Below are 16,849 nucleotides of genomic sequence, written 5' to 3' on the forward strand. Positions count from 1 at the left end.
GTGGTGCCTGTGGTCATCGGGGCCCTCGGGGCAGTCACCCCCAAACTGGAGCAGTGGCTCAAACAGATCCCAGGAACAACATCAGACATCTCAGTCCAGAAATGTGCAGTTCTAGGCACAGCCAAGATACTGCGCAGAACCCTCAAGCTCCCAGGCCTCTGGTAGAGGACCCGAGCTCAGAGGATGAAACAGACCACCCGCGGAGGGTGAGAAGGGAATTTTTTTTATTTTTGCAACTGTATATCGATGTTTAAATAGGGTCCGCACCTTAGCTCAAGCCCTGGGGCCCACACCCTCCTAATTCCAGCCCTGTTTATAATGAATGAATAACATGGTAAAAATGTGACTTGACATTATGAACCCCATTTTATCTCTTGTGAAAGGCTAAATATCTCTGAATAGTAATTATTGCTGTCAATTTTGACTGCGTAACTTTCAAAATGGCATCTCATTAGAAACTGTAGGATTATTTCAAATGGTACTGAATGAACCTGGGAAACCAGCCCATCTACTGGAACCCTAATGACATGGTATTCAGAGCAGCAGGGGTCCAAATATTTGTGGTGCAATTAAAAAAAACAGTCTTCAAATATTGAAGGTGGCTTTTATAATGATTCTTTAAGACTTTTGTTAAATAAACCCAGATGCCAGCGAATTGTTTCTATCTCCTCACGTCAACACTTTGATGGCTGCTTTAGAAAGCTTATGTATAAATTTATTTGTCGTTTAAATTAGTCTAATAAAAGAACTAGACATATTAAATTCCTGTAGAAATTTAACAGGGGCCTGCTCAACGTGTGCCCATCGGATTGGACCCAGCATTCTGACACTTAACCAGTAACACGTCCGTGCAAGCTAGAAAGTTTGCACAGCTGAAGTTGCCCCAGGTAAAAAACAGGACATCCGTACTGACAAACTCAACCTGGTCCACCACCAAAGTGCTATAGCTGACCCGTTTCATTGCCACAGTGCAATGGCTGAACCTGATACCTGGTCCACTGTCAGTGTTAGGGCTGATCTGGTTCATCACCACAGTGCAATGGCTGAATCTCAAGCAGTGATATTTGACTATATCACTGTGCAAAATAAAAAATCTAGAAAAATTTTAACCTTCATACCAAGTATTTTAATTCAGACTCAAAAATCCTGAGAAATAATACATTTATGTAAGCAAAATATGAGTAGTCTGTTTAGTTCATAGAGGAATTTAATATATCTTTTGCCAGCCTCCTTGTTCCCTGTAGTTCAGTCCTCCATGCATAGGCAACATAAAGATATAAAAAATGAAGGAGTTCCTTAAATCAGTCCAAGAAGAACAATGTTGACTGGCAATAAAGACTTAAATTTTGATGAACAGTTTAAAAACAGATTTTTCTCTCTGTCTCCTCAGACTGAGTTACTGTAACCTCTCAGAGAGAAGCTGTGAAGCTCTGTCCTCAGTTCTCAGCTCCCAGTCCTCCAGTCTCAGAGAACTGGACCTGAGTAAYAACAACCTGCAGGATTCAGGAGTGAAGCTTCTCTCTGCTGGACTGAAGAGTCCAAACTGCAACCTGGAAACTCTCAGGTAAAATGTTCTCAATCGTGGTGCATCCAGATTTCTGTCCATTATCTGCTATCAGAGATTATGTAATCATTATTCTATTAGTAGATAATAGATGTCTGACTGTGTTGTGACTCAGCATGCTATGTCATGATACATAAACATGGCTGGTTCTCATTTACAACAGTGTAAAAAAAACAGGAAGAGTCATACAGAAAGGTTATTTATTTAAAGGTATTTAGAAAGGTCAGGCTTCAACTGACATTGTAACTGTGCACTTGACAGATCGCTGCATCCTAGGTCAAGTACAATATAAGAGAATAAAATCATTCTGGGTTGTTATATTCTCTTGTTCTCCCAGATTCAATGATGCCATGTCTGTCAATAAAAGCCACACAAAGATAACAATCAGAGCTCCACGTCATACATTTTCAGAGTTTATTCCAACGTTTAAAAGTATAAAATCACATTGACAACACAGACACTAAAACAGACATTCATTTACCTGAGACAAGAAGAAAATAGAAAAACAAGAAAAAAGGCAAAAAACACGTTTTTTGTAGATTGCCAAGCGGCTGCAAATAGCAAATTTGATTTGTTCCTCTGGGGCCCATACTTTTATTCAAAAAGGGTGTTTTCTTTGTTTTAATTCATGCAAGTATGCAATTAAGGCGTGTTGTTCTCCTAGCATTACAACTACTAAGTATCAAATTACTAAGTTGGGATGTCCGGAGCAATTTTACTACCTTCTGAGACCTGTTTAATTTCAAGGCTACGGCGTTTCTCTATCTAGACAATGGAGACTAAAAGTTATTTAGAGCAAGATCTTCTCATGCCAGTTTGAATTGTGATGTTACTCCTAATTCCTGGTTGGAACAAAGCCTCTAGTCTTTTACCAGGGTTCAACCAAAAGCTAACCTGTCTAAAACCTATTTTATTTCCCTGTGGAGCAATTCCTACAAATACAGATCTGTGCAATAATTTTAAATTGACATGAAGCCTGGTACGCAAAGTGGTTCAGAACTTCTGCATCCTGTTGGATCAAAGCGCAGATTTTAAGAATAAAACTTATGCTCTTTCATTATAAATACATTCATTCTAAACATTTTCTAATTAATCTTATGCTAATTTTGATTATATTTAACTAACTGATATTACATTTGGCCTAGATTAGAGACTCCAATTAGTTGTTAATATAAAACTACAAATTAGACTAGTTCGTCATGTTAATTTTAACTAAATCGTATTTTACTAATTAAATTGCAATTATTAAAATACTGTGGATTGTTAGTTTGTTTTTCCTTAAGTTTTAGTTTTTCTCTGAGGGAGATGACTTGAGATGTCTCCTTCACGGCCTGTGTGCCAGAGAAAATTTTTGGCGTGGTTCCTTCCTGATAACAGACAATCTTTTCTACAGGCCCTCTAAAATGTTATCCAAAGGACTCTTGCTTAATCCACTATTTTCACATGTCATAAGATTTAACTGTATTAAACACTAAGAATATTCATTTTCGTCAATAGTAATTGATAGGCTTTCTCAACTTTTCTACAGGAGACAAATGTTGATATTTATCACCTACAGAATGAAATTCAGTTTTAATACAATTTTATGTTATTAACTAGTCTCTCGGTTTTCTCTCCACTAAAAATAACCAGTTCAGACCTTGAGCTCTACCTCAATGTTATCATCATCTCATCATGTGATGAATTGTGTGTCTGCAGCTTATCAGGTTGTTTGGTCTCAGAGGAAGGCTGTGCTTCTCTGGCCTCAGCTCTGACCTTTAACCCCTCCCATCTGAAAGAGTTGGACCTGAGCTACAATCATCCAGGAGACTCAGGAGTGAAGCTGCTGTCGGCTGGACTGAATGATCCAGACTACAGACTGGAAGCTCTCAGGTATGGAGGAACCTGCTGCAGGAGCAGAGAAGGTCTGATAAGGAGGAAGAGGAGAAACGTCTTTAGTCAGTCTGATTCCAGAAATGTTTCCTTAGTTTCCTGATGTCCTTTATTCACGATTAATTTCACGATGCGATACAATATGCGATACTCTGATCATGATACAATATGTGTCAATATTTGGCAAACGATACAATTCACTGAAATTCTGTGCATTTTTACGATTTTCTGAAAAATTTTAGAATGACAGAGTGATTTTAGTGACATTTTGTGTTCCATAGCCTTGGATTTAGTTAACTGAAAGCTGATTAAAAGAACCAACTACACAATACCAGACTTTGATTGGACAGAGTCTAACAGTCTACAGATAGACTAAATGAATCAAAGATGCAATGAGAAGATTAGTTTCTGTCATTTAATTAATGTGGCTTTGACATTAAACTCAAAGTTTCAACAGTGATCCAGGAGCAGAGTGAGGATTTTATCGGCCTCCGTAGACACTCAATATGCAAATGTTTTCTTCTGGACATACTCTGGCTTCATTTTGAAGTAAAAAAAAATATTTTGGACTATAGGGAAAAGGCTTTTCTACCTTGTCTCCTGGAGTTAGCCATCGCTGTAAACTGTTTACTTCTAGTTGCCGGGAGAGTGGCTCCGCCTCACCTCTATCGACTCCCTGCAGCTATGCAGCGCCGCTATCCCCCTGCTTGGATCTCTGAGTAGCTGCCTCTCAGACTGCCAGGATCTCATCGTTCTCTCAGTCTCTGATACTCTTTGTCTGTTGCTAATAAGAATGATCGATCAGCCATTGTTATCATGGAAATTCTCACTGCGCTGGGGATTCCGGATGGGGATTTTTCCTCTTGATCTTCCTGCTCAAAACACAGCGCCGCTGCATGCTGCTTCGGATGTTATCATCCCATGTGCTGCGTGTTCATTCTTAAGGTAATCATTTATGTACAGAACAGAATCCGCTAAGCTAAAAACAAATCACGAAGTGGATGCCACCAGTCGAACTTTGCATTTATTTAGCGATCTGACTGCTTTTTCAGCTGCTCCGTTCTGTTTCTCTTTCACGGTTACTTGTGCAACTTTACTTCGTTTCTCAGCAGCAAATTACAGCCCACCATTATTTATTGAAGATTTTAGATTTCCAAAAACACAGGAATCTAATGTTGGGTTTCGTTTTTACGTTTGGAAGCTCTTTCCCTTTCACATAACCGGAAAAGCCGGAGACTGGCGGCGCTTTTGACATTTCTCTGACATTCGGAAAAATATGGTTTACTAATTTTAGCATAACTCCGGTTTTACTTGGCCTATTAACACAATTTAAAAACTGGCGTGTAGTTTATAATGTTCACTTTAAGCCAAAGTTGAAAGTGAGACTGGGGGAGGCGGAGTCTTGCTGCTATGCCGTAACAAACTAGATGTTTAAAAATACGCTATAAGGCCATGGGCCCCTATGGTTTAACGTATCGATACTCGCGGATGAAAAATCGATACATTCCGAGGGCGGAAAATAGCTATAGCCTATATATTGTAGAATCGATGTAATTACACAGCCCTACTCCTGTGTGATGGAGAACCAACAGGTAGATAGAAATTAATATCTGGGGAGTATCATAACTTAAACATAACATTTAAAGCACCAGGGTTTATATAGAAAAATATTCAGATTTTATTTTGTGGTTTTAAAGACTTTACGCTCTTAGTTTCTTTTGCCTTTTTACATTGATATTATTTAAATGCAAACGTTTTTTCAATTGTTTTTTTTGGGGGGGACAATTCTAGACTTTTCCAAGATTGGGGGAGTTGGGAACCCCCGAAACCTCTCCCCCCCCCCGGGATTTACGTCTATTCCCCCCTCCTCCTTTCAGGGTGGAACCTGCTGGAGTCCCATTCTTGACACCAGGTCCGTGGAGACTGAGGAAATGTAAGTGCTTTTCATCTCATTCATGACAACTAAGCAGCTCACAATCAACCATCTTCAAACTGCCACATCACTCATTCAGGATCATCATCAAAGGTCAATAAATGAGCAATAACTGCAGCTGGATTGTGTTTGTTCTCTCCATCAGATTCCTGTCAACTCACCATCGACACAAACACAGTGAGCAGAGAGCTCAAACTGTCTGAAGACAACAGGAAGGTGACATGGGAGGAGCTTCAGTCATATCCTGATCATCCAGACAGATTTAATTTCTGGCCTCAGCTGCTGTGTAGAACTGGTCTGACTGGTCGCTGTTACTGGGAGGTCGAGTGGAGTGGATATGTTTATATATCAGTGAGTTACAGAAGAATCAGGAGGAAAGGAGACAGTGGAGACTGTTTGTTTGGGGTGAATAATCATTCCTGGAGTCTGAGCTGCTCTGATGATGTTGGTTACTCTGTCAGTCACAATTACATAGAAACTCGTCTCTCCTCCTCCTGTGTCTCTAATAGAGTATCAGTGTATGTGGACTGTCCTGCTGGCATTCTGTCCTTCTACAGAGTCTCCTCTGACTCACTGATCCTCCTCCACACCTTCAACACCACATTCACTGAACCTCTGATTCCTGGATTCTGGCTCAGTTATGGTTCCTCAGTGTTTCTGTGCTGAGTTGAGTCTAAAGAACCTAAAGTGTTTGTTCCTGTCAGAGAAACTCTCTCACTGTTGAACAGATAGTTCAGGCTTTAAAAGGGCCAGCCCAATACAAAGCAAATTAAGGGGCCCATAAGTGGAACTGATGCCTTTTTTTTAGTAATGATTTCTATGTGATTATATTAACAAAACCACATAGATTCATTATAAAGTTGTGATTTGTCTTTTACAATAATATATATTTGATAATGTATGTAGATATCTTTCTTGTATGGACAAAAAGAAAGATAAAAAAATAAATTGCTCTTGGGCACTGCCCAGTGGCCATGACATGTACCGCACTGCACTGCACAGCTTTGCAATGGGCATGCAAATCTCCAAAGCACCAGTGGAAGACAAGCAAGCTAAACAATGTCACAAGAAAGGACTTATCCTTCTGGGACTGAGAAAAGAAAGACATAGAATACAAAAGAAGCCCAAATAAAGCCATGTTTTCATATGTCTTGGTAATGTAATGCTTATCAGAAAGATTTATGGAGATGCTGAAGATTCTGCAGTGAAATCAGGTTTATAAAGTCTTCATGAGGAAGGAGAGAAGTTCTGATAAAATGTTTATGATGGAGTCATGACGAAAAATGAGCCCAGAGAAAAGAGCAGCTGGTTGATTCAGTCAGACTAGAAATACAATGAGAAAATAAACATAAAAATTTAACAAACTAAAGTGTAGTCCTTAATATCACCACACTACTATAGCTGAAAGTATGGATTTCTCTAATGTCGATTATTACTATAGTTCTTGTATAAACATTGATCATTATGTCCCCACTCTGAGGTGAACAGAGTGGGGACAGTCTCTACTTTCTGATTCTGCTGCTCTGAAAGAAAAAACTACAAACCAGGTGAGGTGTCATAAAACCAGTTATGCAATATTTATGACACCTTGACTTTGAATTCTTGTTCAGGTGACGTAAAAGTCCAGCTCTGTTGTACAGGTGTGGCCTCTGTACAGGTGTGGCAATAGTCTGGTTCTAAAAGTGATTCTGTTGGGTTTTAGTCTGTTGATCAGATGTTCTTCTTCGTCTCTTTGGATTCTTTGAACAAACTGTAAGTTTGCTTGTTTTCTACTTGAAGTTTGTCTACATGAACTTTCCTGCTTGTTTCTGTTCGCTGATGTTTGGAGAAAATGTTCACGTCTAAATTCATCTCAAAGTTTCATGTCCCTGCTGTTGAAAAGCTAATCTACAGGATTATTAAACTATTGATAAAGTGAAAGAAAAAAAACATGACAACAGTGATGTTTCTTTATTTTCTTCTCTGATCAATGTGCTTCATGATTTTATTTCCAGAAATCAAACAACAGAACAGTTTCTTGCTGCTGTATTTCAAAAAATAAAATATTATTTTTAAAATGTCTTTGATTCAGTCAGATTATTAAATAGTAATATTATTAATAGCTGATCTTTTTCCAGCACTAATGATGTAAAGGATGATCAGAGTTGATGTGCAGATGAATGATGTGTGTTTCCTCTGCAGGTGAAGCTAGAAAGTGTGTGTGAGCTGATGTGAATTCAGCAGCATGGATCAGTGTGAGGACAGAGAGGACGGAGTCCCTCCCTCTAAAACCACTCTGTGTGGGGAAGATGAGAGCCAGAGCAAAGGTCAGAGGTGAGGTCACCATCTCTAACTGTCCACAGCCCTTTTCACACAGCGTTCACTATATCAGGCCAAAACAGACGTGGTGATGAAGCTGCTGCTGCTCCCCTTTGCTGCTTCATCCAGACTGAACAGATTCAGTTTTAATCATCATGTTTCTGTCAGGATCCATCAAAGACTCAGACCAGAACCAGAACCAGATCCCTGCTGTGTGTCCTTTAAGAGCGACAGGTCAAAGGGTGACATCATTAACTTTAAATCTCCTGGATCTCCACCATCAGAGAGGTGAGCTGTTTCTAACTACTGTAACTGATCTGTTTATATCTGTCATTGTTGCCATGTGACGATACCAAGTTCTGTTGTCTTGGAAACATTTGATTGAATTTCAGGGTATTTTCAATTCATATGTATCACATCAATTACATTTATGTATCAATGTATTAATGATGGACAATAAAAATCAACTGGATCTTTGGTACCACAAACATTGAATGAAAGATTGTCAGTGAATAAAGCAGGTCAGTTTAGATCCACAGACTTTACCCAAAGCTTCTCCAGATCAGTGAAGTTAAAAGTCTCTAAATCTGATCTTTCACTGAGATCCTTTTATCATTCATGCAGTGATACTGCCCCTACTGGCTAGTTATTGAAAGCATAAAAAAGCAGTTATTGCTTATGAATAGCATTAAACAACTTTTTTTTCCAAAATCATCTCACAATTCTACTATAGCGGCTAAAAGATAATATATTAACAACAAAGAAAATCCTCAAAAGGGACATACATTTATATTAACTATTATGTTGACATGACCATTAAACCACAAACATGTATGTGGTTCAAAGGTCTGTTTTATTCTGTTATGCATCAACTTAATTTTTCTAAATGAAATGAAATTAATTTCATCCAGTGTTAATTTTAACACAGTGATTTTCATTTCTAGATTGATATTTGGATCAACCTATTATTGAGTTTAATTTCCAGACAGAACAACGCTGAAAGAAAAATATATATTTTAATTAATTTGATTATTCCAGTTTCACCTCTGGATGAAACTGAGGTTCAAATACCCATTATGGTGGATTATCAACCTACAGTTAAATTAAAGAATGTCTCCTGTGAATCTCATTCAGAACTAGATGGTCTCTGACAGACCATCTGGTTCTGAAAGAAGCTCCATCAGATCCTCCTTGGATGGTCAGAGGGGAAATGACACCTTGTTCTTCTCCATGTCAGAGCTCAACTCTAAGATCACCAAAATTCCCTCAATCATTTAAATGAACATGTTTGTCTCAGAATTAGATATTTCTGCAAGACATCATTCAGGAGGATCTGTGATCAGGAACATGTTGGAGGATTGGACCGGTTCTAATAGGAATAAATTAGTTAAAGATATATCTGGTTCTGTTGTGTCTCAAAGCTCTTTAGCTTACAATCAGTCACATTGAAAATTATCTTTAAAGCAAAACTCAACAGAGATTCAATGTTGTTGTTATTTTTATCAGGATCCAAAAGAGTTTCACACAAGAAGAATCAGAACCCAGCTCTGTGTCCCTTAAGAGCGCCGTTTCAATGGATCATCCCATTACCTTTAAATCTCCTGGAGCTCCAAAATCAGAGGGGTGAGCTGTTTCTAACTGCTGTAACTATGGACATTTAAACAGTAAGAACTCAGATGTTCCCAGTTATATTTACAGAGGTTCGATCCATTATGTAAACCAGCTGCTCTGTTCTAATGAAAACACCTTCATACCTTCAACTCTGGGTGATGATAATGATGTTCTGCTGCTTCCTGGCTCCATGTCAGACTAGTAGTGGGACACATTTACACTGGGAAATAACTGGTAAACCAGTCTGGTCCATCGGGACTTGGTTCCTGTGTGCATTGTGAGATCAGTTCAGCAGGGAAGGAAAGTTTCATGATGTGGTTGGTGAGATCTACTGGAACTCAACCAGACTGAGCTGATGCGGACCATCAGAGGTTCTGCTGGTTCTTAGTGGATCAGCAGGAACATTAAATCTTTACAGCTACTTGGATCATCTGGTTCACTGCTCAGATCCAGATATCACTTCATGGATCTTTACCTTCTGATTGTCTCTGTGTGGACAGATATAATGTGAGCTCACTGGCTTCCAGGATCCATCCTGCCAATGGAAGCCATTTTAAATCCTTCTACAGGATCCATTTTAAATCCTCACTATAACATCCAGGAGAGAATCCCACACGGACACACCCACATATCTCAGACCTCCTCCATGTCTACTTAACCTCAGATCCAGTCATCAGAACCTGATGGATGTCCCACACTGTCCTGAAGACCTGTGTGGACAGAGCCTTCCCTTCCATTGTCCCCAAGCTCTGGGACTCTGTCTCCACCAGCATCAGATCTGGTGGACAGTGTGGACAATTTGAAGTCCAAGTTCAGCACCAACTTTTAAAATGTCTACTGGGTGGTACTGGTATTACTGGTCTTCATCCTTGTATTTTATCTTCCTCTGTTTAACTACTCTATTGTGTTCATGTGTTCTCATAGTTTAAAGATTTTTAATGTGAAACTAGGTGAATACTGCTGGATGAATATTTCCTGCCTTCCTGATTGTTCCTGGTTCCCCCACAGAGTGGACCAGCAGAGCTCAGAGGTTCCCAGTGGTCCATCTGCCCAGCAGCATCAAACACAGCTGGACTCCATATTTATGGTCTGCATATGAACAACAACTACTTTCCATGGTTCTGTTCACAGTCATCTCCATGCTGCACTTTGTAGACCAGAAGACTGTCAGTCTGTTCAACATCCATCTGGTATTTGGCTCCATGATTTCAGTTTGATGTTTCCTTCATCTATTATTCTGTTCCAGCTGCTGGAGGAATTCATTGTCACTTTTGTGAAGAACGAGCTGAAGAAGATCCAGAAGGTTCTGAGTCCAAATTACCCAGAATGCTCAGAGAGTCAGAGAGAAGATGATGAGGTGTTGGAAGGTGAGGATGAAGAGCAGAGGAGCAGCAGCAGAGAGGCAGTAATGAAGATCACACTGAACTTCCTGAGGAGGATGAAGCAGGAGGAGCTGGCTGACCATCTGCAGAGCAGTAAGAGGATTTCTACTAAGATTTGACCTGATGGATAAATGACACATTTACTGATGTCTGAAGAGACGGAATCATATTTATTTAAATCATCTTCAGAATCTGATATTGTTTAGTTTATAATATTAATTTGTGTGTTAATTTAGAACATCTTGCTGCATTTTGTCAAGATCAACTTAGATCTGGTCTAAAGAAGAAGTTCCAGTCTGTGTTTGATGGGATTGATAAGCAGGGAGTCCAACCCTTCTGAACCAGATCTACACAGAGCTCTACATCACAGAGGGAGGGACTGGAGAGGTCAATGATGAACATGAGGTCAGACAGCTTGAAACAGCATCCAGGAAACCACACAGACCAGAAACAACAATCAGACAAGAAGACATCTTTAAAGTTCCACCTGGAAAATATCAACCAATCAGAACAGTGATGACAAAGGGAGTGGCTGGCATTGGGAAAACAGTCTTAACACAGAAGTTCACTCTGGACTGGGCTGAAGACAAAGCCCACCAGAACATCCASTTCATATTTCMAKTCACCTTCAGAGAGCTRAWKKKSYKRAARRRRAAAAAGTTCAGCTTGGTGGAACTTGTTCATCACTTCTTTACTGAAACCAAAKRAATCTGTAGCTTTGAACACTTCCAGGTTCTGTYCWTCTTTGATGGCTTGGATGAGAGTCGAMTTCCACTGGACTTCCACAACAAGGAGATCYTGAYKGATGCTACAGAGTCCAGCTCWGTGGATGTTCTGCTGACAAACCTCATCAGGGGGAAACTGCTTCCCTCTGCTCTCCTTTGACTTTTGATCAGCTGCAGAAAGGAAACCTGATCTTTTATGAACCATACCTGCTTGTGCGAGTGAGAGTGCAATGCGAGTGTGACATTGATTTCACAGCAGCCTCGGTGTACTCAGGTTTGTTCACATAGCTCTTTATAGAGGAGATAGGGCTGTACCAAGACAAGGTGTTCTGCTTTGTCCATCTGAGTGTTCAAAAGTTTCTGGACCTGAGTAACAAGTACCTGTGAAGGTCTTCATGTTCGTCTGACCTTCGTTAACACTGGTGAGTCTGATGAAAGAAAAACAAACATCTAAGAAATCTTCAGTATTTAATAAACCTAAACTAAAGTCTCTCCATCAGAGAGCTGTTGACCAGGTCTTATAGAGCCCAAATGGATTTCTGGACTCGTTCCTTCGTTTCCTCCTGGGACTTTCACTGCACACCAATCAGAGACTCCTACAAGGTCTACTGATACAGACAGGAAGTAGCTCACAGACCCATCATGAAACAGTTTAGTACATTAAGAAGAAGATCATTGACAATGAGTCTGCAGAGAAAAGCATCAATCTGTTCCACTGTCTGAATGAACTGAATGATCGTTCTCTTCTGAAGGAGATCCAACAGTCTCTGAGTTCAGGAAGTCTCTCCACAGATAAACTGTCTCCTGCCCAGTGGTCAGCCCTGGGTTTCACCTTAGTGTCTCCAGGAAAAGATCTGGATGAGTTTGACCTGAAGAAATTCTCTGCTTCAGAGGAGACTCTTCTGAGGCTGCTGCCAGTGGTTAAAGCCTCCAGCAAAGCTCTGTAAGGACACAGATTGTTACTGCATTTATTTTTGATTGATGGAAAACCGAAACTGATGTGTTAAGTATTGATTCATGTTTGTACAGTTTATTTAAAGGAAGCAGTTCCTTTGTTAACTGGAAAGTAAAACAAATTAAATCAATTGTTTAATTACCATTTTCCTCCCCATCTCCTCAGACTGAGTGTCTGTAACCTCTCAGAGAGAAGCTGTGAAGCTCTGTCCTCAGTTCTCAGCTCCCAGTCCTCCAGTCTCAGAGAACTGGACCTGAGTGACAACAACCTGCAGGATTCAGGAGTGAAGCTTCTCTCTGGTGGACTGAAGAGTCCAAACTGCAACCTGGAAACTCTCAGGTAAAATGTTTTCAATTCTGGTGAAACCATATTTCTGTCCAGTAGCTGCTACGAACAGATGTAAATTTAATTTTCTTAGTAGATTATCCACCTTTTTCCGAGCCCCCATGAGGCTTTGCGTGATTTATGGGTGTGACTTCCACCGGCAACCAGAACCGCCATTTGTTTACATGTTAGCAACTCGCTAACTGGCTTTCGTCAGATCTTTTAAAATATAAAATATGTGGGATAAAAATATGTGGGAAAACCAGGTATCAAAGCTTAAATGTGACAATATTGTTTTACCACAACCTTCAGCTATTGCGGGGAGGGATTGGGAACTTGAAGAAATTGTCTAATTTCTTCAAGTTGCTCTAGTATATGTAGCTACCCACACTAGCATATGCAGCTACTTCACTGCGTTGCTTCAAATGCAGATGCGGGTTTTCTTCCCTTGGCTTCTATCCACACATGAAAGCATTTATGTGTGTTCATAAATGCTTTATGAACACACATAAAGCATTTCTGGGTTCTCTTTTCAAGTTTAGAATTTTTAGCCAAATTCTTTTTGCTTGCTTTTCTGCCGGTAGGCAATGAAAACTACCGCTTTTGTTTTGGGAGCACATTCAAAACACACTTGCTGCTGCAGCCACAAATTTAACTTGGTCTGCTTATTAGAGAACAGCCATGAACATCACAACAGTTACCCAAGCTCCACAAGGAGATCTCACGACACTTTCCAGTGGCAAGTTGCTCTCTATAACAAGTTAATGTGTGATTAGGTTTGGTTCTAGTCCAGAAGGGAGACTCTCTGTATTACGGTCTGGAGAGCAGGAGCTGAGGTTATTTCTCTGCTGATTTGTAGCGACACTCGGCAACGGAGAACCTCAAGGTTCTGGTTCTGATGGACTAAATAATCTCAGATATTACATTTTTTTCTTATAAATAAAATTTCCAGGCCAAATCATAATGATAAACACTCAGATTATGAACTTTATTATTTTTAAAATTCAAATAAAAGATAAAATTCACATCAAACCAAGCTAAGATTATGTAGTTCTGGTGTTTTACACTGTCGGCACAAACCTGCAGCTCAGATCTCTGACCAGCTTCTCTGCTTTTCTCTTTATTACTGTCAGTTCTTCAGAGAAACGACCTGCTAGCAGCGCTGCAAATTCACGGTCATTCCGTTACAAAACTTAGCCATCTTGTTCCTGTCACTCCCTGTGATTAAACTCACAATTAAGATAATCTGTACTGAACAGCTCTTTGATAGCAGATGGCGTGTCTGTGAACAAGTTTTACTAATAATTTATAACCAAAAAGAGAGATGAAACTTCTATCATGAATATATAGACTGGCAAAAACCCCTACAAATCACAATGAAATAATGCTCCTTCCGGTGGGCGCAAGAATAACACCCATAATCATTTCCTCAGTAAGCCTCCCAGGAATAAGGTATAGCTAGCCATATAATCATGATTATCCAATCATGATATATTTCTAACAGTGATGTGGCTAGCTATACTAAGTCTCAACACATAAACATGACAGGTTTTAATTACTGCAGACAGAAAGAATAACAGAGGAAATTAGAAATGTGGGGTTCAAGTTTCAACTGAAAGTCTAAGTTTGGGCACTTGACAGATTGCTGTATCCTAGGTGCCCAAGGTAGCGTTATTGCTGACCCTTCCTCCAACACAGTTATTACACTTTCAAATCCATTGTATGCGTGACATGTTGATTTTTATTACGTACAGAACAAAATATATTTTTTCTTATTTTATGTTATTAATAGGGTAAGCACTGGTGTCTTGTCCTTTTATCCCTCCCTTAAATGACCAGTTCAGATCTTGGGCTCTACCTCAATGTTCTCATATTCTCATCAGGTGTGACTATTTCCAATGTCTCTGTAACTGATGTTGCCTGTCGGATCACTTTGCTGTTATCCTTGACAGTTCTTTATCCGTCAACCCACTTGGACAAACAGCTACTATCACAAAACGTTCTTTCACAGAAAACACAGCAGAAACATTTAATCAAATCTACTCTTCTTCCTTGCCCTTAAGCTGTAATGTTGTAGATGAGTTGGTAGTTGTTTTTCAGTCCAACCTTTCAGATATAATTGATTACATTGCCCCATTAAAGTTAAGGTTGTGTCTGGCAGGAAGAAATATCCATGGAGAAATGCACTAACAGTTCAATCTGTCATAGGCCCGAATGGAAATGGCATAAAACTCAACTTCATGTTTACTATGAAATCTATAAAGAAAGACTACGTAATTATCACACAACACTAAAACATGCACCACAAATCTGGAATAAACTTCCAGAAAACTGTAAAACAGCTGAAACACTGAGTTGCTTTAAACCTAGACTAAAATTTAGCTGATTAGAGTTGTTTTTGAAATATAATCCATTACAAATTTAGCGACTTAATGTTATGTTTTGATTGTTGATTCTTACATGACTTTGTGTTTTGTGTTTTTGATGATGTAAAGCACTTTGAAATGCCTTGATGCTGAAATATGCTATACAAATAAAATTTGATTTGATTGATTGATTGATTGATTGATTGATTGATTGATTGATTGATTGATTGATTGATTGATTGTGTGTCTGCAGCTTATCGGGCTGTTTGGTCTCAAAGAAAGGCTGTGCTTCTCTGGCCTCAGCTCTTACGTCCAACCCCTCCCATCTGAAAGAGTTGGACCTGAGCTACAATCATCCAAGAGACTCAGGAGTGAAGCTGCTGTCGGCTGGACTGAAGGATCCATATTGGAGACTAGAAGCTCTCAGGTATGGAGGAACCTACTGCAGGAGCAGAGAAGGTCTGATAGAGGAGGAAGAGGAGAAACGTCTTTAGTCAATCTGATGGGAAATATTTAGTGTGAAGCTAAATATTTACTTTGCAAATGAAATATATAGTAATTATAAAAGCTAAGGCATTCAGGCCCAGATTTTAGCATGGGCTTACCGGGGCTGCAGCTCAGAGCCCTGGCGCATAGGGGGCCCCGAAAAATGCTTTGTATTATTGTCAATGAATAAGGTCAGATTACCTTACTTTTATCACTGGATAGGAGGATTTTGGCAATGTTGTTGAAAAATCATCTGATTTGTACTGGCGAACGTCCATCATGAATGTTTGATTATTATTGGTCCAAGTTGGACGCTTCTTATGCTTTGCAGCGGAGTATCAAGGAGGGATTTCTCACGATGGCGGACAACAGAATGAATGACAGCGGCACGCAGGAACGAAAGAAGAAGAAGTGCACGACCGAGAGGTGATGAAGAAAAAAATCCAAGCTAACAGGGTTTTTTAAAACTCATACTGGACATGGAACATAACCATCATCCCTCTCTGCTTCTCAAGACGTTAGCTTTGCTAGCAGTGGCTCTAAGGTCTGCCAGCCTGAGGAGTCAGACTTCTTCACCAGGTGCAGTGATGACAACGGATAATCTGTACAGTATTGATCCTGCACTTTGGGTAAAAACTGTGTGAGCTTACTAAGCTGAGCAAGAAGCAGGGAATATAGATGTTAATTTTAAAGCATCGAAACATTTTTACAGTAATGATTCTTTGCCAGATCGCGTTTTGAAAGCCAGTTCGCAAGTGGTGAGTACATCCAAACCAGGCTGAGTTATCCTCCATCCACAGCAGCTGTGTTTTGTATTTTAAACAATATTAAAAGTCAGTGATGCTTTGAAATGGGTTTCCGTGAGTGGAATAAAGGAATAGAACGATTCAAAGAGAAAGAAAACAGCTAAAGTCACAGAAAAGTAGTGCAACTGCTCTGCTCACTTGCGCTCAATGCGAAGTTAGAAAAGCGGAACTAGCTTTAGCCCCAATGAGCCACAAACGGAGGGGGCGTGGCTAGACGCCTGTCAATCATTCTGAGCCGTGACAGACAGTTATGCTGAATGGGGCTGTCAGAAGTTAGCCCTTTGGAAACTGCCTGGGAAAAATCCCAGGCGGTTTGATACCAGGTTTGTTGAAAATTTAACAAAATGCGATACATTATTTCTAAAATGTATTTAATTTCAGTTAGTTATTTTTAAGTTGTTTATTTTAAAACTTTATTATAAATGTCAGGGATGTCATGAGGCGGTGTGGTGGTAGGTGAGGAGGAACGCAGGCAGGAACCAGGATGTAGCGAAAATGATTAATTTAATGACAAAACTAACAACAAG

At 39.7% G+C, this 16,849-nt stretch overlaps 2 protein-coding genes across 5 annotated transcripts in view; both read left to right on the forward strand.

Annotated features, from left to right (window-relative positions):
• The window catches only part of LOC108166749 (protein NLRC3-like), an 8,648-nt gene extending 2,591 nt beyond the window's left edge, over window positions 1-6,057 (forward strand). The window contains exons 5-9 of the mRNA XM_017307724.1: window positions 839-887; window positions 1,392-1,564; window positions 3,263-3,436; window positions 5,314-5,369; window positions 5,515-6,057. Coding sequence (XP_017163213.1) covers window positions 839-887; window positions 1,392-1,564; window positions 3,263-3,436; window positions 5,314-5,369; window positions 5,515-6,035 — 973 coding nt within the window. The 3' untranslated portion in view covers window positions 6,036-6,057. The remainder of the gene's footprint in view (window positions 1-838; window positions 888-1,391; window positions 1,565-3,262; window positions 3,437-5,313; window positions 5,370-5,514) is intronic.
• A 1,418-nt stretch (window positions 6,058-7,475) lies between these two features.
• Window positions 7,476-16,659, forward strand: LOC108165643 (NACHT, LRR and PYD domains-containing protein 3-like). 4 transcript variants are annotated; one of them, XM_017307775.1, is made up of 10 exons: window positions 7,476-7,682; window positions 7,836-7,955; window positions 9,174-9,290; window positions 10,287-10,365; window positions 10,525-10,753; window positions 12,178-12,328; window positions 12,506-12,679; window positions 15,284-15,457; window positions 15,848-15,942; window positions 16,032-16,659. In XM_017307775.1, the coding sequence occupies exons 1-9, from the start codon at window positions 7,594-7,596 to the stop codon at window positions 15,891-15,893; spliced, it is 1,179 nt and encodes a 392-aa protein (XP_017163264.1). In that variant the 5' UTR covers window positions 7,476-7,593; the 3' UTR covers window positions 15,894-15,942; window positions 16,032-16,659. The 4 variants fall into 4 exon arrangements, with proteins under 4 accessions (XP_017163264.1, XP_017163263.1, XP_017163262.1 ...); XM_017307774.1 differs by having other exon boundaries at window positions 15,848-16,659; XM_017307773.1 differs by having other exon boundaries at window positions 15,284-16,659.
• Window positions 16,660-16,849: the final 190 nt, after the last annotated feature.

Source organism: Poecilia reticulata, linkage group LG12 (assembly GCF_000633615.1).
Source record: "Poecilia reticulata strain Guanapo linkage group LG12, Guppy_female_1.0+MT, whole genome shotgun sequence".
NCBI classification, from domain to species: Eukaryota; Metazoa; Chordata; class Actinopteri; order Cyprinodontiformes; family Poeciliidae; genus Poecilia; species Poecilia reticulata.